Raw genomic sequence first — 20,993 nt, 5'->3', positions numbered from 1 at the left:
TTGAGATAAATGTTCTAGAACGTCAGGTGTTATATTTCCATCAGCCATGTTCATTTCATACTGGTCCAAAATATCTGCATCTTTCATATCTTTCAATGGCATTAAAGCCGCGCTGAAAATACCAGCTATATCTGGTTCACCATTCACTTCCATTGCGTCTACAACTTCTTGGAATTGAGGTTGTAAGTTTATGAACCACCTATCCGGATTAGCTTTATGACCCCATCTCATTGTAGTTCCATAGTCTGCAGAAACAAAAGTAGGTTTGTTTCCATATTGGTTAGGTTCTGAATGAACTTTAAACAATGTTTCATTTCTATATGTTTTGTTGAAATTTAACCTTTTATTTTCACCGAGTTCAGCCAAAGATTGAACGTTATATGGTCGTAAGTAAAAAGGATTATTGTATTTGCGTACATTTTCTTTCAGTACTTCCATTCTATGCTGAATATTTTCATCTGATGTTGGAGTCTTTTGTATGTCGGCGAACATTTTTCGATATTCTTCTACTATGTCAGCCGAATTTTTCTTAGACTCTTGGAAAGATTCCATATTCTCCGCATACACTTGTTGAGGGTCAAGATTTTTCGGCTGTTCCAAATCTTCATCTAGTTCTGTGAAGTTAGTTTCCAAAGGAGGGACTTGTTCGTTTCCTTCAGGCTCTTCTAGCTGTTGTTGCTGAACTATTTCTTCCATGTCTGGTTGTATCTGAACTTCTTCCTGTGGAGTTTCTTGTACCTCATCTGCTGGCATTTCATATATTCCGAGACCGTTTTTAAAAAGTTCCCTATCTAAGTCATCCGGACTCATAAACCTTTCTTCTTTCGTTCCGTCTCTATTTTTTACGCGTTTCATGAAGAGAGTTGAATTATCATTTAGCTCTGACACCAAATATCTCGGAGTAAATTCATCCATGTCATTTGGATGATATGCTATTAAATCATATCCCTTAGCGAGCTTGTATTTTCCAGGTTTGAGATTATATCCCATTTGATGCTGAACCATAAAGCTAAATAGGTTCGGGTCAGTATTTCCTTCCTTGAACTTTCTAATAGCTTCTTTATATCTGTCACTAAAGTCAAGAGTATCTGAGTAACCATAATCTTCCTTAAGCATTTTTAAGAATTCTTGGTTTCCTTTTTCTCTACTTCTTTTATGTCCTTGCTCTGGTTGTGGTGCAGGTGCAGGGTTTTGAACTGTTGGTTGTGGTGCTGGATTTTGAACTGTTGGTTGCTGTGTTGGTTGTTGTTGTTGTGTTGGATTTTGAACTGTTGGTTGTTGTGCAGGGTTTTGAACTGTTGGTTGTTGTGTTGGTTGTTGTTGTGGTGCTGGATTTTGAACTGTTGGTTGTTGTGTTGGTTTTGGTGCATGCCTGTGTCTGTGTCCATGTGACGATGTAAATGTTTTAGGTAGTCCTGGTGCAGGTGCTTCTCTTGGAGGGTTTGGTGGTATATAAGTTCCACCAGCTGGCACATATGTTCCATCTGCAGCATAATGTCCTACCTGACTTTTCGTTCTTAAGAAAGCATTTACTAGGTCTGTTTTGGTCTGTTGTAACTCTTTTTCTTGACTTTCCACAACAGTTGCTCTAACGGCGTCATAGGCACTTTGAACTGCCTGTCTCGTTGCTGCATCTGTTATTTTCGTCATATTTTGTGCTACTTCTCTTAACTCGTTGTCGAAACCTTCAGACTTCAGTTTCTTTCCAGATGAGAAGTCGTTCACTAGTTTCACCTTACTATGAAGAGCTTCGAAGGCATTCTTAAAGTCAGCATTCATTAAAGCTTCATTTGAACTGTCTTCATCCGCTTGTATTTTTGTCCTTATTGACCCTATAAGTTGGGCTGCTTTAGCGTTGGCTTGGGCATCTAACCAGTCATTATTAGCTTTTATATATTCTGCACTTTTCATTGCCTTTTGCATGGCTGCGTCGTTATTTTTACTTTCTTGTGCTAAGTTTTCATACTGTACGGTTTGGTTTTGCAACTGTAAAAGTTTTTCTGCCTTTACATTTGCTTCAACTTCTTTTTTATACTCATCGCTATCCATATATGTCTTCAGGGCTTTTTGTTTTATTTCTTCATCTTTCAGTACTTTATATTGAGTAGTATGGTTTTTCAAATTTATAACATCTTGTTCCATTTTTGCTACTTCTGCTGCTTTTCCTGACACTTTTTTCGCATATTCCTCTGTACTTAGTTCTTTCAGTTGTTCTTCTTTCTTCTTTTTCTCTACGTTTAACTCATTGAGTTTCTTTGTGTGTCTGTCATATTCTAGTTTCTTTTCGTTTTCACTTATTTGTTTCTGTATGTCTATGTTTGACTTTTTGACATCTGTTATTTGATTTTTGAGTGAACTCAAATTCATTTGACTTTGAGGGTTATAAGCTGTTCCGTCTGCAGCTCCACCATAGCCTGCCATTTTCGCTAAAAGTGCCGCTCTTAAACCTCCACTCTGTGCACCAATAACTCGGTTTAAAAGCATAGGGTTGCTTGACATTTGTTGCAACATAGTGGGGTCATTCATCATTTGTTGTTGCAACTGTTGTTGTGGTGTCAGTTTTACTATTGGATGTTTCAATGCTCCCTTCCTCTTACGTATATTCTTACGTAGCTTACGTGACATTTTAAGTGAAGTAAAAAACGGTTTTTGACAGATGTTTATATGACACTTTTTGTTCAGCACAAAAAACTACTCGGTCAAAGTGTTGTCAGTTTTGTAAAATAACCGTCCTATCTCATTCTATAAGGGGGAAAGGCTTCTCAAAGTATACTTCCTTGGAACGCCTGTAACTTTTCCTGTAGCGACGATAGACCCTTACTTGTCCGGACAAAGTTATACTATTTTGAGTGCTCTACAAAAAAGTCAACGGCTGGTCGGCTGGGGTTCGGTCCTCCTCTTGGGTCTTGGGCAAAATTTCTTATGGGCTAGAGGGCGCAACGCGCCTGGAAGCCCCACTACCTTTTTTTTATATATTATTTTTCATATGTATTGTTGTAAACAGAAATTCATCAAAAGTGACACCTCAGAAAAGCTAAAATATTGAATTTTTGGAACTTTTGATAGAGCACGTTTTTAAATATTAATTTAAGTAAATGTATATTTTGTAAAGATTCTTTTTAATAAAAAAATAAAATTTTGAAGAAGAACACAAAATCTTCTGAAAAATAATATCACATAAACTCATATTATTTTCTAATATATAACTATTTTATATAAAAATCAAATTCAATGATCTTAAAAGCGAAGGATAAACCTCAAAATTTACGAATATAATGAGTGGTAATATAATGCTTATCTATCATAAAACCATATGAAATATTCCCACTCATTATATTCGTAAATTTTGAGGTTTATCCTTCGCTTTTAAGATCATTGAATTTGATTTTTATATAAAATAACTATATATTAGAAAATAATATGAGTTTATGTGATATTATTTTTCAGAAGATTTCATTCTATATGCCTATGAAAAGTACTCTCAAAACTAACTTTTTCCTAATTATAATTAAATCTAGAATATTGTATTATGCTTAGTATTATTTCATTTTTCTCATTCAATTTAGAATTTACAAATGTCAAAAAATTGAGAGCTGTCACTTTTGATGAATTTCTGTTTATTACAGTATAAATCATATAATCTATATCTATGCAAATCTCATCTAAAATTTTTTGAAACAAACCGCTACCATTTTATAATGGTCCATCTAAAATTCATCATAAATTCTGGTACATGTGAGTACCAGAGTCTTCAAATCTCAAACACTCTGGTACCAACATGTACCAGACGCGAGTTTCCAATGCCCTCGTACGATTTTCTATTAAAATCTTCTTGAATCAGAAGGTCTTCATAGAAACTCGTACGAGGGCTTCTCTTTTAAATACTCTGGTACCTGCTGGTATCGGAGTCGACTTTACAGCCCTTTCCCCAATTTTGAAGCTGGGGAAAGTTTTCAAGCAATGAAAGGGAAGCTCTCGCTATGAAGTGAAAATCTAGAATTTTTACCTCATAGCGAGTAATCCTTTGTTAATTGCTTGAAAACTTTCTTCAAATTATCAAAATTTCGAGGAAAGTTTCCTTGCTTCAAAGTAGAGATGGAGCCCTTTGAGCCACTGCATATAGGTCAGTGACTCAAAATACTCCATCTCTACTAGAAATCGCCAAAATTTGGGTCGCAATCTTTGAAATGCGACGCAAATTTTGGCAATTTCGCGAAGGACTTGCTCCATTTGGTGCATAGATTCACACTCTATGCACCAGATGGAACAATTCTTTCGCTGACAGCGGGAAACTTTGTCTGAATAGTTTAACATTCAGACAAAGTTTTCCGCTGTCAGAGAGGGAATGGAAGGGTAAGAGGTATATATTCATAATGTATACCTCTTACTCTTCCATTCCCTCAAGAAAGTTCAAAAACTTGGGTGCAATCAGTTCTGATTGCACCCAAGTTTTTGAACTTTATATAAGGAATTGTTGGCTATGATGTACTGATCATGAATCAGTACATCATAGCCAACAATTCCTTCGCAAACAGTGGGAAACTTTGTCTGAATAGTTTAACATTCAGACAAAGTTTCCCGCTGTCAGGGAGGGAATTAGAGGGTGGGAGATATATAGATAGACTATAAATCTCTCACCCTTTAATTCCCTCAAGAAAGTTCAAAAACTTGGGTGCAATCAGAACTGATTGCACCCAAGTTTTTGAATTTTGTATAAGGAATTGTTGGCTATGATGTACTGATCATGAATCAGTACATCATAGCCAACAATTCTACCTTTTAACCAAAGATAATTGATTCGTATGTAAAATATTAAGCTAAAATTTCTCTTTCTTTTAGTACACATTCTTCCATTTCGTGTACATGTATCATATATTAAGTACTAGTTATCTATTCTATATCCTTTATCCCAATTTAGATACTCAAAGATAATTCTTTTTCAGAAGAAAAAAAATATTTTCTATTAAACCGTTATTTTTTCAATGTGAGTTTTCAATTTTATTTTTCCTTTTTGCTGCTCAATGCAACATCCTCCACCCGATCCTCCATGCGAGGTTGATCAAGCCATAGGATATTTAGAATATTCTCGTTTTGTTATAGCTGCAGAGCTGCATGGTAACATAAGATTTGTCAAAGACCCACAAAAACTATCAATTGGAACAGGAGTATTAATCTACCACCGATGCGAATACGAAGGCTGCCCAGCAGGCTTTAAATTTATTAAAAATTTCGACAATTACATTTTTAAATCTGCAAACTTAACTCATATTCACTCAGGACCACCACCACAACATAAAAATACACCTACAAGTGGTACTTACCGTGCTTGGATTAAAAAATTTCTCATGAATCACGGAAGTCCACTTAATGCAACACAAGAAGTCAACAAAACGCTTGAAATACCTAAAGATCATACTTGTATTCACATGACTATGAAACAAACTGCAATCAATCAATTGAAATATTATTTACAACAAAAAGATCTTATGAGATCTTTACCAGACATATCTTTAAATCAATTTCAATCTTTACAAAACTATGTTAATCAATGGGAAGATCAACATGATGACCTTATTTATTTTGACATTCAAGGTGAAGATACTGATTTTCCAGACAAATTGGTTTTTATTTACTCTGATAATGATATGATCTCTCAAATTCATGAAAAACCACCAATTTATCACTTAGACTCTACGTTTAAATTAATTATTCATGGATTTCCTTTTTATGTATTAGCTACCAAATTTGCTAATACTCATTCTATCCCTTTGTGTTATTTTATAATATATCCAGATAATAGTGAAAATATTTCTTTTTGCTTAAGTAAATTTTTTGAAACAACTCACACAGAACCTGAATTTATCATGTCTGACTGTGCACTAAACATTTTCAACGGGATTAGGAATTCATTTCCGGAGTGCAATATCTTTTGGTGCGCGCTACATGTAATACGCGCACTTAAAAAGAATCTCTCAAAGATAAATGATGAAGAGATTAGATCAGAAGTCGAAAAATTTATGAACATTTTATGTTATTATCGTGATTGCACAGAAGAAGATGCTGCAAAAATGTATAAAGAGCACATTATTGATAAAATTCAAGATCAATTGGAATTTAATCAATACTTTACACGTCAGTGGGACATTCATAAACAACAGTGGATAGCTGCTGCCAGACCAAATGAATTAACCGTTGTGAATAACGTTTCTGAATCTTTATTTAAAAAGATAAAATATCACGATTTTGGCTGCGTTAAAAATCAAAGAATTGATATTTTTGTCAAAAATCTTTTAGAAGAAGTTGCACCCAATTACTTTTATCGTATTAAAAACGATTTACTTCAAACAGGTTTTATTCCTTCAATTAGAATTCGCGAGCCTCGATTGACAGATTATAAAACAAAATTGAAAAGAGAAGTTCAATCACGTTTATACCAAGTATTAAATTTTGTTCAGAATCAAGAAGCCAATTTGAATCCATTAAGATTTTTATTGGAAAATGCTGAAGAAAAACTTTCTCAAATAAATGAGAAGATACAAAATTCAATTACATATTTAAGATCGTTTGAAATTCCAAATGAATTGTTAGATACATATATGTTAGAATTTAATGAATTTTGTTATAATTCTCCAGGTTATATTTTAGAACATTTCGAAGAATTTTTGGAGGATTTCAAAGAAAAGAATAATTTAATAGACTAAAAAATTTATTATTTTTATTTATTGTGAAATTTAAATTGTCACTTTTTAAGTGTTACTCCCTATTGAAAGTGTCACTTTTTGGGTGTCACTTTTTCGGAAATTCTTATATACTCAACATGTTCATAGTATATCTTTATACTCTTGTCAGTTAGACTCGGTGCTATGTTCTGAATATTTCTGACTTGCATTTTTAATGGAGATAAAATGAAGCATTTAATACATGACGTAGATGAAGACATGAATGAAAGCAGTGAAAAGCTCAACAGTTCTCTCATTCTTCCTTTCAGTAAGGACTATGAGTTCTGTTCAAATGGTGTTTATTTCTATTGTGGAAAGATGGGGTCAGGTAAGACATTTAATTTAATTCGTCATATACTCATAACAGAGCGTTTAGGAAACGACTCTTACTAAGTTAGTATACATAACAAGGGTACGACGGCACTGCGTTCCACCGTACCCCTGTTATGTGAATTTGACACTTTACAAAACCGTTAACGTATATTTTACAATACAAACGACAACACTAACTTAACCTTAAATATTTACAAAGCCGCCAACCACTTCACTCACTAATGTAAAAAATAAACGTTCTCACTTACAAAAGTATTGCAACTCCTCCCATTGCTGTGCTTCATATAACAGCTCATAATCTTCTGACTCACTTTCTTCTTCATATAGGTCAAAATCACTGTCATAGTTTATACCTGTAAGTTTTGACAAAGCTAATGAAACACGCTTACCGTTTGTATCATATGCTTGTATAAACTTTCCATTATGCTTGTAGTCATAAACGCTCAAACTAACTTTACCTTTTCTCCCTCGTATCTGATAGAATGTATTTTCACGAGGAACGAAGAACAAGTTCTTGAACTCATGACCGTTGTAGTTTGTTATCTCAATAGTTTTCGTCATTTATATAAAAATAAAATAAAAATAAAATAAAAAAATAAAATAAAAAAATAAACTTAAAATTAATGATATCACCACCCTCACACGTATGAAAACATAGCGCAAAAATAAATTTAGGTGAAGTGGTGAAATCTCACCTCTTTTTTCACCTCTTTTTTCACCTCATGAATTCATTGCTTTATAACTCTCTTCCTTGGTTTCTTTTTAGTTGCTTTCTTCACGTCTGTCTCCAACTTGACTGTCTTCTTCTTCGTCCGTAATGATACCAGTTACTTCCACCAGTCAATGGGTCAAATGGTCTTTCGTAAGGATTTCCATACATTCCATAGGGACCATACGGAAGAACTACTGGTGGAGGAAGAGTTCCATCGACTCTATTTAAATGCATTGTTTCACCTTTCATCTGGTCATTAAAGTCTTTTGCATGTTTTGAAAACTCATCGTCCTTTCCTAAAGCATTTTCCGACTCAGTCGCAACCAAATTGGATGCTTTATTTATGAGCCCTATTTTATTTAATCTTAACTTCTTTGCAACCCAGCCTCCAATCTTTCCTTTATTTGCATCTAATGTCTTCGAAACTCTTCCTCCACTCATTTTATTTACTGCGTCATAAGCTCCAAGTGCTTTTGCTCCAAATGCTAATGCTTTTGTTCCCATTGCGCCTAAAGCTGCCCAAGCTACCATTTACACCATATTAAAATCATCTCTCTTCAATATTATCTCATAAAAGTTCTCGTTACTGGAGAAAGTCAATGAAACATAAACATTCTCATGGACTTCGTCCTCGCCGCGTTGCGGCTTCATAAACTTCTTTCTTAATATCATCTATACGCTTCAAAATGTCTGAACAATTGCTAACATCTTCTACAACAGTTATTTCATCATGAATGACCTTCAAGAACAAGCTCATTTAATATGCTATTAAAATCATCTCAATAATGAGTCCATCCTTTCCATCTTTAGGTAGCACAACATCTTTCATTGAAGAAGGTTCGACAAGTCTTATGTTAAACTTACTGACAAAGTTTGTTATACTATAATGCTTCGGCGGCGAATACATATAGTTTGAAAGACATAATATAGATTCTTCAGCAAATTCACTTATACTGGATTTTATAACAATGTTCTCACGAGACCAAATACCACCAATTGACAATCTTGTAAGCAATCCTGCTGAACCTTCTACTGTAAACATCGATGGTAACATTCCACGAAGGTCATCTATTGACATCGTTGAGTCACTGAATTTAAATATTTTCTTAAAGCAATCGTCATTATCTAACCATGCAATAGCTTTGAAGTTTTCATTCGAATATACATCTGCTTCATTAAATGTAAAACCTGACTTCTTTGCAGAGACGACTTTAAAATCTATTGAGTTTGTTTCAAAATTATACGCTATGGTAACTTCTGAAGGTAATGGTGTCCTTCCGCAGTCAGTTGTTCTCTCACTACCGTTTGAAGCTTTGTGTTAAAAACTTTCATGTCATCTCCTGTGTCTAGGTTCACATACACAGCAATGGGAAAACTATCTTGCTTCTTTGTTTCATCATTATACCTCAAAACATTAAAGTTCTTCAATAATATTGTTCTTCCTGCTGGAATACTTCGAACCTGTCTGATTTCAATAGCTTTCTCACCTCCTACATACTCTACCAGTGTCTTGGATATTCATAAGTATACTGACTTTCTTGAATTTTGGTTGGTTTCATCATAACGTGTTCATAGTATATCTTTTACTCTTGTCAGTTAGACTCGGTGCTATGTTCTGAATATTTCTGACTTGCATTTTTAATGGAGATAAAATGAAGCATTTAATACATGACGTAGATGAAGACATGAATGAAAGCAGTGAAAAGCTCAACAGTTCTCTCATTCTTCCTTTCAGTAAGGACTATGAGTTCTGTTCAAATGGTGTTTATTTCTATTGTGGAAAGATGGGGTCAGGTAAGACATTTAACTCATTCGTCATATACTCATAACAGAGCGTTTAGGTCAAGATTCATATTATGACCAAATCATTATATCAGCAACTTCAGACTCTATGGACTCAACAGCGAAAACATTTATGTCAAAAGTTCAAGCCTCTGTCGTTAAAGTTCCAGATAGCGAACTCATTGAATTTCTTCAACGTTACATTCGACGTAAGAGGAAATATTATGCCATCGTTGAATTTATACAGTCAGGAATGCAAAAGACTTCTGGAGATGGAAAGAATTATTGACAAACACCACTTACGTCAGTACTCAGGAGTTTACGATATGAAACGACTTACAAACTACATTCTGTCAAAACTTTCAAATACCCTTCAAAAAGTATCCTTCAAATACTCTGCTCGTTTGCGACGACTTCGCCGGAAAAGGTTTAGTGTCAAAGCCTGACTCACCATTAGCTAACATCATTACTAAAGTCAGACATTACCACTTAACTGTAGCAATACTTATGCAAACATGGCGTTTTCTTGCTTTAACATAAAACGTCTCATAACTGACTTCGTTATCTTTCAAGGTTTCTCACGCTATGATATTGAACTCATTTGGAAACAGTCAGGTATAACATTACCTTTTGAAGAAATTTGGGAAGCATATAAGTCTCTCATCTCTCCTCGTTCATACCTTGAGATTCATATCATGACTAATACCATTAAAAGTCAAAAATATTCCATGGAACGACCAACATTGTTTTAAGTTTAACTTCAATTGACTGATGGTAAACAAATTCCATGCATCTCTGTCGCCATTTCTGTTAATATTTTTGCTGTCATTCATATTCCACTTCCCCATCCGTTAACTTTTGAGGATATGCGTTAGAATAGCTGTTCTTAAATGAAGGCTTTTCACCTTTGAGAGCATAAACTCTATAATTTCTGCATACTTTATGTTTGAACCTCCTGAGCCATCATTGACAATTTTTATAGGCTTCCACCCTTTGTTCATGTTCCTGCTTCTTCCCTTAGCTCTTTTGTTCAGTAGTTCTACATCTTTATACACTGCACCTGTCTCAGTGAATTCAACAATATTTTCATTCGTTAGCTTTACATTCAAACCCTTGTCGAGTATATTGTTCATTTCATACATATAAAAGGTTTTTATTCTATATGAAATGAGAAGCAAATCCATCTTAGCTGGTGCCGTTAATGTTCCAATTGAACCAACATCAATGTTGACTCACGAACGACAAACAATATTGTCATAAAGAACTATAGTTCGGAGTGTTTGAAAGAGCCAGAACCAGAGCTGAAATCCGTGAATTTAAACACAGCTTCAAACGCTAACGCTACATCAGATGTTAAGTTAGAGTATCCACCACTGGACCAAATTCTTTCAAGAGAAGCCAACGACAACCCTTACATAAATGTTCAAACAAATCCTTCAGATAACGTAGACCATTACCTTCTTCAGTTATACCAAACAATTTTACTCAAAGACGATAAGAAGCTTTTGATAAATCTTATAAGTAAGAACCAAATAATTCTAACAAAGGAGGACCTTGAAAATGTTATATCACGAATAACAGGGAAACAATGTGTCATTGACTATCTCGACCCTGAAATCGAATGCTGTGGTCAAACGCCACCATTCATGAAAATAGGTAACATCCGCATCATTGAAATACCAGGTACTCCAGGAGTTGAGTTTAAGTATAAATATTCGAATGAATATACAAAACTTTCAACAGAATATAAATTATGTTTGAAATTGTTTTAGTAAATTAAAGCAACTTATAATATCTATCCAAAACTTCTTCAACAGTATCGAACTCATCTTCATAATGCAAACCTAATCTTATTGACTTGGGCAGTTTTCACTAACACAATATAGCGCTTTGCGCTCGGCGCCTTTGACGCCTTTTTTCTGTTCTCTTGACTGACATAACTAACTCATTTGTTTCATCAAACAGCAATAACCAAAGTTCATGACCTAATACATAACATTCATACTTTATATTTTTAGCTCTGAGTTCTCTTGTAAGCTGTTGCATTTAATATTTTAAAAAAGTCAACTTCAACAGTCATTCGCACTGGTGCCTTCAGTTCTACAGGCTCGCCTGAAAGTCAACAAGTCTGAATTGCATGTCTTTCAAATTATGAGGACTAATGCGAACCCATTTACCTAAATGAGTTGCTATGACAGGAACGTTTGGAATGAACATTGAATTGACTGCATAACAGAAGGATTTATATTCTACTGAACCTTTACTATTAACTCCTGAAATACCTGTGACATTAGCTATTTTTGACTCAACGTATAAACAATTACCATAACATACGTATGGAACAGATTTCATCTCAATCGTTTTGTCAACACTTTTCAAAGGAAATGTCATATGGTATGCTCCCAGAAGCAATTGAACTCTATGACTCATTCGTGTTATCTTAAACTCCTTCGCATAACTGAACTTCAAAACTCCTGCAATAAGTTTAACATTCATTAAGTTTTCTTCGTTCTCCTTGTTTATTGTAGTATTTATGAGCGCATTTAACACTCCAGCTAATGTTTCCATCTTATATTCTACATTATTGTGAAATCTTATTTCATGCTTCTTTCCATCTATTTCAAGCTCCATGAAATCTGTTTCATCTGTTATAACGAATGAAGCGATAGTATTGAAGTCAACAACTCTGAATGCAAGTGGCTCATTCTGTAGACCTAAGTTTGTTTGTAGCTTTACTGTCCCGTATTCGTTTGGGTCTGTACTTTGCAAATAGAACAACATTTTATTCTCATTAAAATATGAGTATTGCTGCATATGCGTATGAAGCTGACAGAGCTAAACGTTTATATTTTGGTCAATACTCTCTCACACTTACTGACAAATATATTGTTATTTCTGATGGAAATACCGAGAAATACATAACATGGAAGGACTATGAAAAGTTTGACCCTATTTTAACTCCATGTACAATGCCATTCATTGTAAATGGTGAAGTTGTCATGAAGAACGACACAACAGTATATAAGTCTGTTCATGAAGCGTTAGAATATATGTTGAATTATAATCCCGAAAGATTTGACCCAAGCACTACGTCATGTACAATGCCTTTTATTAAGGATGGTGAAATCGTAAGAGTTCCGGATTCAACGGTTTATACTGCTGTTCAAAACAGTTTACAAAACATTTTAGCGAATATCTTTAATTCAGAAACTACAGAAATAAAATTACCATATATAACAGATGCTAAAGAAATTAAATCAAAAACGACAACATTATTTACGTCACTTAATGATTTAATGACTTATATCATTAATATTCCTGCACCAACTACAGCATTTGATCCAAACTCGACGGTTTGCAGTGTACCTTTCATAAAGGACAGTTCATTAATTGTTTTAAGGGATTCAACAGTTAATGAATCATTAAAGGCGTCATTAATGAAAATCATTGATTTTAACTCATTCACGAATACATATAATTCATTCATTAATGTTTCATATGCTTCTAAAGAAGGTGAGCCAAAAACTATCGATAAAGCGGTGTATGAAATAAAAGCATCAACGACGAAATTGAATTCGTTAACTTTTGACGGTGATAGTTTCGTTAATGACATAACATCGGGGAAAACAATTTTAACGAAAGAATATTTAAAATCTCATGTTAGTGAGTTCGTTGAAATTGAAAAAGAAGGTGGAATTAAGTTCGATCCACTGAGTTTCATTTTCAGCTTAGCGAATGCGGGTGTTAGTTTCGCTGAATGGACAACATACAGAGTGAAATAAATGCAATATGGACGTTTTTGGGGTCAAAAGCGGGAATGGGTGAGCTTGTAAATGCTGCAAGAACATTAGGTGAAACAGGAAATTTTGTAGATGGTTTTAAAAGACTTGTTTCAAATGTTTTAACAAACACAAAGAAATTATTTAGATATACCATACATAACGGACGGATTTTCGAACAGGTAGCAACAAACCCTCCGGTTATGGCTGCGTTGATGATGGTTAGAGATATAAAACCACGTAACGACGGGAACGAAGAACATGAACAACAGAGCCCAACGGGCTCAGAGCCACATAGTGGCGAGGATACTGGTCGGGTTATTCAAGACATTAAAAACGTGTATCCTGAAGTTATTGATTTATTTAGAGGAGTTAATGATTCAATTTCAAAACATTCTATAACCCTCGATGAAGAGAATAAATTAACAGATTATATATTCGTCATTATTGCAGAATTAATGAAGAGAATAAATGAAAAAGGAATTGGTGATATCATTAATGTCAGCGATGTAATGATGAAAAGAAATTTTGACTCATTATTTACAAAACCGAAAACAGAATATAGTCTTTATGACGTAATTACCGAATTAATGAAAAAGATTAATGATAATAAGAGTTCTGGCGGAAGAGTTGAATTAGAAGTGAATGATGTTAATGAGAAATTAGCCGAAAAAGCAGATAAAAACCATGTTCATTATATAACTTCAGACGAACAGATTATAACGGACTACCATGGATATTTAACACGAAGTGATGAAGTGAAGACAAAAAATGTTAATGAAAGAAGATATAAATACATTCGTGCTAAAGGTTATGACATAAGCTGTACTGTACAGTATGATGTAGCTAAAGCACCAGAAGCATTTGGTTATAACGATGAAATTTATGCCTCTACTTTCAATGTTAACGGTGTATTAGTTGAACCAAGATTTACTTTGAGAGTTAAGTCAAAAATAACGTTTGAAGATGCTATTAAAAGTAAAGCTGACAAAGTTGAACTCGAAGCAATGAACAAAGTTTTGAAATCTCATAAACACAACATCTCCGATATAAATGAACTTCAAGCTACTTTAGACAGTAAAGCTGACAAAACATACACATAAATCCTTCACTACTGTTAGAGCAGACGACATAATATTGAACTATACCCTTGGTTCAAGTGCACCTTTAGAGAATCCAAGTACAAGCGTAAAAGATACACTAAACTCCTTAAATAACAAATGTATGAATATCGAAGGTCATGTCAGAAACTTTGAAACACATGAACTACCAGCAATGTTAGACAGTAAAGCCGACAAAACTTATGTGGATACAGAACTAACAAAGAAATTTTCGAAACCAGATACAATGACATTTACAACAGAAATTATAAATGGTGAACCATCAACTCCATTTGAATTTGTTAGAGGTCTTCAACCAGATACTTTTGAATTTTTCTTGGATAATTCTATTGAACTAACATTACATTATAAAAGTGGAACAAATGCAACATTTCATCCGGGAGATACATTCCAAATGGTATTTAATGACATAAGTTCTTTAGAATATGTTTATAGAGTTATGAGCATATATGATTTAATATATCCTATAGGAGCTGTTTATACGTCTATGAATCCAATAAATCCAAACACTTTATTTGGTGGTAGATGGTATGAAATAGTTGACAGTTTTCCATTCTACACTAATACGCAGTCAATGAAGATGGGAGGTTCAAAGAAAATAGGTATTGAAAACCTTCCTTCACATATGCATAGGTTCAGTGGAAGAACATCTGTGGAAGGAAACCATTCACATTCAATAACAAAAAGAGGTTATACAAATCTTGCAGCGGGTTCGGATAGACAGGGAATGCATAGATATGATATCACAACTGACCCCAAAGATGTTAGCACAGGTATTTTCTGTGGAACTGCAGGAAATCATACACATGTTGTAGCTGGTATTACAGACCCAGCAGGTAATGGAAAAGATTATATGCCTCCTTATATAACAATGCACGCTTGGATACGAGTTGGTTAAAATCTTTAACTTTACATAAATGAGCTTGAAAGAAGTATTCGAACAACATCCATGGAGGTCTTTTAAGAAATTCAATGAAGCTGCAAAGAGTTCGGGATTTACTAACAGAGCTGAAGTGAAAAGGTTCTTTGACAAAAATGTTGTACATCAAACAAAAATAAACCCTTACGACTACTTTTTACCAATTTACTCCAACACTCCTGACGCATACCAATTTGACACTCTCATTCAAAGCAGAAAAGGAAGACATAAACCATTCCTCATCTTCATAAATGTTAACACTCGTAAAGTATATGCATATCCAATGAGGAATAAAGGAACTCGTGAAGTGTTAAGAGTTTTACAAAAGTTTGTAGCAGAACATAGCCCAAGTACTTTAACATCAGACCAAGACAGTGCATACCTCAGCAATGAAATCACAGATTTTCTCATTAAGCATAACATAACTCACTACACTACTGAAGACCATAACCATAACATACTCGGTATCATTAACCGCTTCATAAGGACTCTCAGAGATTTAAATCAAGAGCGAGACTTTACCGAAGAAACAATGAAACATTTTCTCGAAGTATATAATTCCTCAACACATTCTACAACAGGACATACACCAAATTCAATGACACAACAACAAGAAGAAAAGTATATACAAAAGAAACTAAGTCAAACACAAAATATCAGAAATTCAACACAATTTACCCTCATTCCTGGTACAAAAGTTCGTGTAGTTCTTGACGACAAACCATTGACAAAGAAACGTTTAAGGTTAAGTCGAAATTATTATATCGTAGACTCTACGCAAGGTAATGGATATCTTATAAAAGCTGCTGACGACTCCATAGCATTTTACCCTCGACATAAATTAGTCGAAAGTAGTAATGGCAAACTTGCTGAAACCATTGACGAAGCAAAGCGAGGAGTGGTTATTGAAATACTTGACTACAACACAAACGATGACACTTATAAAGTAAGATATGAAGGAGGCGTTGAAGATGTTATACCATCTAAGAACTTGAGAGAATCTAAACCAACTCATCTGGGACCATTAGAGCGGGAGTACTGGAAAGATAAAAACATGCCAGAAAGAATAAGAAAATTCTTCTAAACTTTTTCGTTGGATGTAAATCAGACAAAATATATTATAGGTGAAGAGGTGAGATTTCACCTGTTTTTTCACCTCTTTTTTCACCTCATGAATTTTCATGTATTTCCTTATGAAATAAAAAATAACGCTAATTTTATTTTTATTTATTTTTTTATTTTGTATGTAAAGACAATAATGTCAGTCGAAGCAAAAACATTCACTAACAAATCTAATGGTGAAACATTCACAAAAGGCACTTATAACGGTATTGAAGTCTTACGTAGAGACAAGGATGGTTACATTAATGCAACAAAGATGGCAAGAGAAGCGGGAAGGTTAAACCATTTAAACAGATTTCTCAATAGTACTAAAATGCAGGAAATTCTTGAGTTTTGGATGAACGAATACGGTGGAGCCAAAAGTGGCTCGACCTCAAAACAAGCATTTTATGAGCTTACTAAGGGCGTTATGAATGAATTCAAAGGTATTTACATACATGCTGACCTCGTTCATTTTGTTGCTGAATGGTGCTCTGTAAAGTATGCATTTTATGTCAAAGATATTATGGACTCCATAGACAAGAAAGTTCATGAGAAGTTAGATGAAGAAGAACTCGAAGATACAGTGGAGAATGCTAAACCTTTGTTCGAAGAAGAAGTTGGAAAAATGTGCGAAAAACAATTAGAACATGAACGTGAGATATATTATGGTTATAGAGATTCTCCATACGAACTAGACCAATGGGAACAAGAAGATTTAAAGAGAATTTAGAGAATATGAACTCGCTAAGATAGCATTTGAAGCTGCAGAAAAGAAGTTAAAAGTTTGGGGTCGTTTTGTACAAAAATATTGTGAGTAAATGAACCATTTATTTTTATTGAATTCAATAAAAATAATGTTTAGGTGAAGAGGTGAGATGTCACCCGTTTTCTCACCTGTTTTCTCACCCCAGTTTTTCACAAGCGTTTTACATGAATTGTACGATGTATATTTGAAATCCTAAACAATTTCGTAGCTTCTATTTCTTCTGTCAGTATGTCAAAAGTTTTAACAATACCGAAGGTTTCTTTATACTTCTTCTTGACGTCAGATAGAAGGAAATCTTCTGCTGTTGGATAGTTTTTGTTCAGAAATTCTAACATGTTCATTTTATCTTCTGCTGGCTTTTCTGCTTCTTTCTTTAAGTCTGCATAGTCGTTTCGCATTCTTTCTATCTCTTTGACGGATAGTTATATTCCTAATTGCTGCTTTACATTTAGAACATTGCGGATTCATTTTTGCGTTATATTCTGAAACCTTACCTGCTAAAACAACTAAGGCGTCAATGGTTTTCTTTAACTCAAAAGCAGTTGGTCTTATCTGTTCGTTCCATATTTTACTCTCTTCTTTATCTCTTATCTGCCATACACATTCAGCAACTAACGAAACAAAGTTATCGTAGGTCTTAAACTCCCCGGATTTATATATGTCAGAAACATTCTTATATACCATGTCGCAATCTTTGTCCATAACCTTATGGTTGCAATGAAATCTAGAAACTCATAGTTTACCTTTCGAATGAACTTCTTTATTTTCTACTGAGTCAGTTGGTTTCACTTCTATTTCATCGAATTCAGGAATAGTTAGTTTTTGATGCTGAATTTCAGGTAGTTTAGGTAAATGGTCAATAATGTCCTGCATTTCATAAAGATACTGTTCATTTGTTTCATCTTTCGCACTACAGTCTAAATTACTTGTTAAAAGTTCTTGCTTTATCTTCTGGATTTTTGTTTCGAAGTATATGAAGAAGGAATGAAGCTTTTCATCTCTACTAACATAGATGTTGGATTCATGACTAACGAGTTTGGTGAAGTTGTTGTGGACAGAGTCCGCCGTTCGCGGCTTGAATTGTTGTTGTGCCGATTGTTGAAATCATATCTTTACATACAAAATAAAAAAATAAATAAAAATAAAACTAACGTTATTTTTCTATCTTAAGGAAATTCATGAAAATTCAAGACCCTTTGGGTCTCGCCGCTTAGCGGCTGAGGGTGAGAAATTAGGTGAAAAAAGAGGTGACATCTCACCTCTTCACCTATAATATATTTTTGGTCATTTACACTCATTACGAAGAAGTTATGACAAAGCATTTACGAAGAAGTTATGACAAAGTCACGAGGGTGAAAAAAGAGGTGAGAAAACAGGTGACATCTCACCTCTTCACCTAAATTATATTTTAGGTCAAAGCTTCACGAGAGAAAAGATTCCTCATTCGCTAAGGATTCCAAAAATGAAAAAATCATTGATTTTGGCTGAGAAAAAACAGCAAAACCCTTCTTCCACGGGAACAAAGAAATAAAGAAGAAATAAAGTAAATTTTTTATTTATTCCCGTGGAAGATAGAGCACTTTTATGACACTTTTTATTCACGACAAACAAGACAAATAAAGAAAATAAGAAAATACGGCGCTGTCGCGGTTCGAACCACAGACCTTGACCCCTCCATAACACCACCTTAGACCACTGTGCTACGTAGCCTGTCGACATAAGATTTTATAAATTGCATATTTGACGTAAATTTATTTCCATCTGGCTTCCCACCGCATAAGATATTCATACGTGTTTGTAAGACATTCATTAAACTTCTTTTCTATTGCATCTAATCTTGCGTTATTTTTTTCAATAGCTTGTCTGTATTCTTCATCATTCTCCAGCAGTGTTTGGGTCTTCACGTTTAAAATATTCATTGTTAACCAATTTTTTATCTACAAATTTTTATTAGTGTTTGATTCACTTCGTTATGATAACGGTCATATTCTTTCAATACGTAAGTGAAGACAAAATGCGTCGTACCTTCAATCTTAAAGCTTAAAGAACTTTCAACACAGTTTTGAGGGTCTGTCAGTGCGTCAATGAGATAGTATTCGAAGTCAGTCAATAATCTTTTTAAAGTCATTTCATACAGGATAAAATTTAATGTTGTGAAGAAATAGTGTTTATCTCAGAAAAAATAAAGTTAGTTTTTATTTTATTTATTTTTTTATCCTGTATGTAAGAACAGTAATGTCAACATTAGAGAACACAACAACTGCTATCGTTCATGAAGCCATAAATGAAGAATACGAATACATACAATATAACAAACAATTGAGACTCATTCGTTCAGTCAAAGATGATATGTATCAAATGCAAAGTATAATGAACGCTCTTCGTTCTACAAAGCAAGCATATCATTGGTTTGAAAACCAACAGGCAAAAGAACTTTTAGAAGAATTTCCTCATATGATTGCTTCCCTCGGAAAACCGAGGGAAGAGATTCCGTACGAAAATCGCAAGAATTTGGCACCTGGTTTGAAAGGTTATTATGTTCATAGACTTTTAGTAAATGCTGTAGCAATGTGGGCTTCACCTCGTTATGCTTGTTATATTTTCATGATGTTAGATGAACTATATAAAGCAGAACGTGGAGAGATGGAAAAGAAACTTCAAGCAAAAATGAAGTCATTGAATCCAAAGACAAAAGCATACAGAAAAGAATACCACGTTCAGTACCAAAAGGAAAGGAAAAGAGTTATAAGTATATGATTTATACTGAAGAGTTGGAGAAAGAAGAAGATAGAGATATGGTTATGTTGCATTTAGTCAGAAGAAACAACAAAAGCTTTTACGACCTTGCTAAAATATATAAATCTGACAGAAACTGGTTCTATCGTGAAAACTTACCGATTTCAATGACACCGAATGAGCAAATAAAAGAAATTGTCAAAAATACTCTTCCTCAAACACACTATGACATCAAAGGTTGCACAATACTTACCTTCAAAGAAGACTTAACATTACTGAAGGAAAAAATAACAGAATATTTCGATAACTTCAAAGAGGAAGAATGAAGTCACGACAACATTAACGAAGAAGTCACGACAACATTAACGAAGAGAGAATGAGGTGAAAAAACAGGTGATATCTCACCTCTTCACCAAAAATATATTTTTGGTTAAATAGCTTCAGGGTCAATTTCTTCAACCATTTCACTTCCTTCGTCAATGTCAATTGAAGCTTCTTCAACCTTTGGTAAGAACTTTTGTATAACATCTTTGTTCGTTATTGTCTTCAGAGATGAAGGATAATATTTCACAGATGTTTCACCCTTCTTATATTCTTTCTGTTCGGAAAGATTCATAGCAATACTGAAGAAGTCAATGTTGGAGTTCTTTATGACAGTATAGTGTGTATCTTTGACATTCACGAAGAAACCCTTTTGTTTCAAAACTACTGCTAACTCTTGTGAAGTATAACGTTTGCGGTCAATGACGATAGCTAATGGTCTGACATACTGACCAAACTTAGATTCTTTCACAAACTTCTTGTTAAAGATAACATTAACGTTTGAAGCATTATTGAACTCATTCTTGATGGCAGTAGCGAGAGCATTGTATGAAAAGAACTTGCAATCTTGCATGTGTTTCATTAAAATAAAAATATTAAATTATTTTGAAAAATAACTTAAAAAAAATCTAATCTAATTTTTTCAAAAATATTTTTTTATTTCCTACTAAAGATGTATCGGAAGTTGTCTAAGTTAGAAC

At 34.0% G+C, this 20,993-nt stretch overlaps 9 protein-coding genes and 4 pseudogenes across 13 annotated transcripts, besides 5 other annotated features; 8 read left to right on the top strand and 5 right to left on the bottom strand.

Moving 5' to 3' along the window:
- Window positions 1-55: 55 nt before the first annotated feature.
- On the bottom strand, window positions 56-810 carry TVAGG3_0370510 (protein of unknown function, DUF4106 family; the record flags this gene model as incomplete). The annotated part of the gene is made up of 1 exon (XM_051231770.1): window positions 56-810. A coding segment is annotated over one exon (755 nt), but the record flags the coding sequence as incomplete, so codon positions are not given.
- Window positions 811-935: 125 nt separating this feature from the next.
- TVAGG3_0370500 (protein of unknown function, DUF4106 family) lies at window positions 936-2,142 on the bottom strand (the record flags this gene model as incomplete). Its single annotated transcript, XM_051231769.1, has 1 exon — window positions 936-2,142. A coding segment is annotated over one exon (1,207 nt), but the record flags the coding sequence as incomplete, so codon positions are not given.
- Window positions 2,143-2,170: 28 nt separating this feature from the next.
- On the bottom strand, window positions 2,171-2,625 carry TVAGG3_0370490 (protein of unknown function, DUF4106 family; the record flags this gene model as incomplete). The annotated part of the gene is made up of 1 exon (XM_051231768.1): window positions 2,171-2,625. A coding segment is annotated over one exon (455 nt), but the record flags the coding sequence as incomplete, so codon positions are not given.
- A 367-nt stretch (window positions 2,626-2,992) lies between these two features.
- Window positions 2,993-3,030: a mobile genetic element.
- Window positions 3,031-3,586: 556 nt separating this feature from the next.
- Window positions 3,587-3,623: a mobile genetic element.
- Window positions 3,624-3,625: 2 nt separating this feature from the next.
- Window positions 3,626-6,814: a mobile genetic element.
- TVAGG3_0370460 (zinc ion binding protein family) lies at window positions 5,346-6,701 on the top strand (the record flags this gene model as incomplete). Its single annotated transcript, XM_051231767.1, has 1 exon — window positions 5,346-6,701. The coding sequence occupies one exon, from the start codon at window positions 5,346-5,348 to the stop codon at window positions 6,699-6,701; it is 1,356 nt and encodes a 451-aa protein (XP_051101497.1).
- Window positions 6,815-20,993: part of a mobile genetic element that runs on past the window's edge.
- Window positions 7,112-20,993: part of a mobile genetic element that runs on past the window's edge.
- Window positions 7,293-7,613, bottom strand: TVAGG3_0370440 (uncharacterized protein; the record flags this gene model as incomplete). Its single annotated transcript, XM_051231766.1, has 1 exon — window positions 7,293-7,613. One exon carries the CDS (start codon window positions 7,611-7,613, stop codon window positions 7,293-7,295), a length of 321 nt encoding a protein of 106 aa, XP_051101496.1.
- Window positions 7,784-8,295, bottom strand: TVAGG3_0370430 (annotated as a pseudogene). Its single transcript has one exon. A coding segment is annotated over exon 1 (512 nt).
- On the top strand, window positions 9,450-10,041 carry TVAGG3_0370420 (annotated as a pseudogene). Its single transcript has one exon. A coding segment is annotated over exon 1 (592 nt).
- TVAGG3_0370410 lies at window positions 10,714-11,326 on the top strand (annotated as a pseudogene). The gene has a single exon. A coding segment is annotated over exon 1 (613 nt).
- TVAGG3_0370400 (organellar and viral DNA polymerase type B) lies at window positions 12,345-13,184 on the top strand (the record flags this gene model as incomplete). Its single annotated transcript, XM_051231765.1, has 1 exon — window positions 12,345-13,184. A coding segment is annotated over one exon (840 nt), but the record flags the coding sequence as incomplete, so codon positions are not given.
- Window positions 13,529-14,446, top strand: TVAGG3_0370390 (annotated as a pseudogene). Its single transcript has one exon. A coding segment is annotated over exon 1 (918 nt).
- TVAGG3_0370380 (ATP binding) lies at window positions 14,550-15,344 on the top strand (the record flags this gene model as incomplete). Its single annotated transcript, XM_051231764.1, has 1 exon — window positions 14,550-15,344. The coding sequence occupies one exon, from the start codon at window positions 14,550-14,552 to the stop codon at window positions 15,342-15,344; it is 795 nt and encodes a 264-aa protein (XP_051101494.1).
- TVAGG3_0370370 (KilA, N-terminal/APSES-type HTH, DNA-binding family) lies at window positions 16,624-17,085 on the top strand (the record flags this gene model as incomplete). Its single annotated transcript, XM_051231763.1, has 1 exon — window positions 16,624-17,085. A coding segment is annotated over one exon (462 nt), but the record flags the coding sequence as incomplete, so codon positions are not given.
- On the top strand, window positions 19,471-19,762 carry TVAGG3_0370360 (KilA, N-terminal/APSES-type HTH, DNA-binding family; the record flags this gene model as incomplete). Its single annotated transcript, XM_051231762.1, has 1 exon — window positions 19,471-19,762. A coding segment is annotated over one exon (292 nt), but the record flags the coding sequence as incomplete, so codon positions are not given.

The sequence above is a fragment of the Trichomonas vaginalis genome, chromosome V, assembly GCF_026262505.1.
Source record: "Trichomonas vaginalis G3 chromosome V, whole genome shotgun sequence".
Classification (NCBI taxonomy): Eukaryota; Parabasalia; order Trichomonadida; family Trichomonadidae; genus Trichomonas; species Trichomonas vaginalis.
The sequence above is the reverse complement of the archived record's forward strand: the minus strand, read 5'-3'. Positions and strand labels throughout refer to the sequence as shown.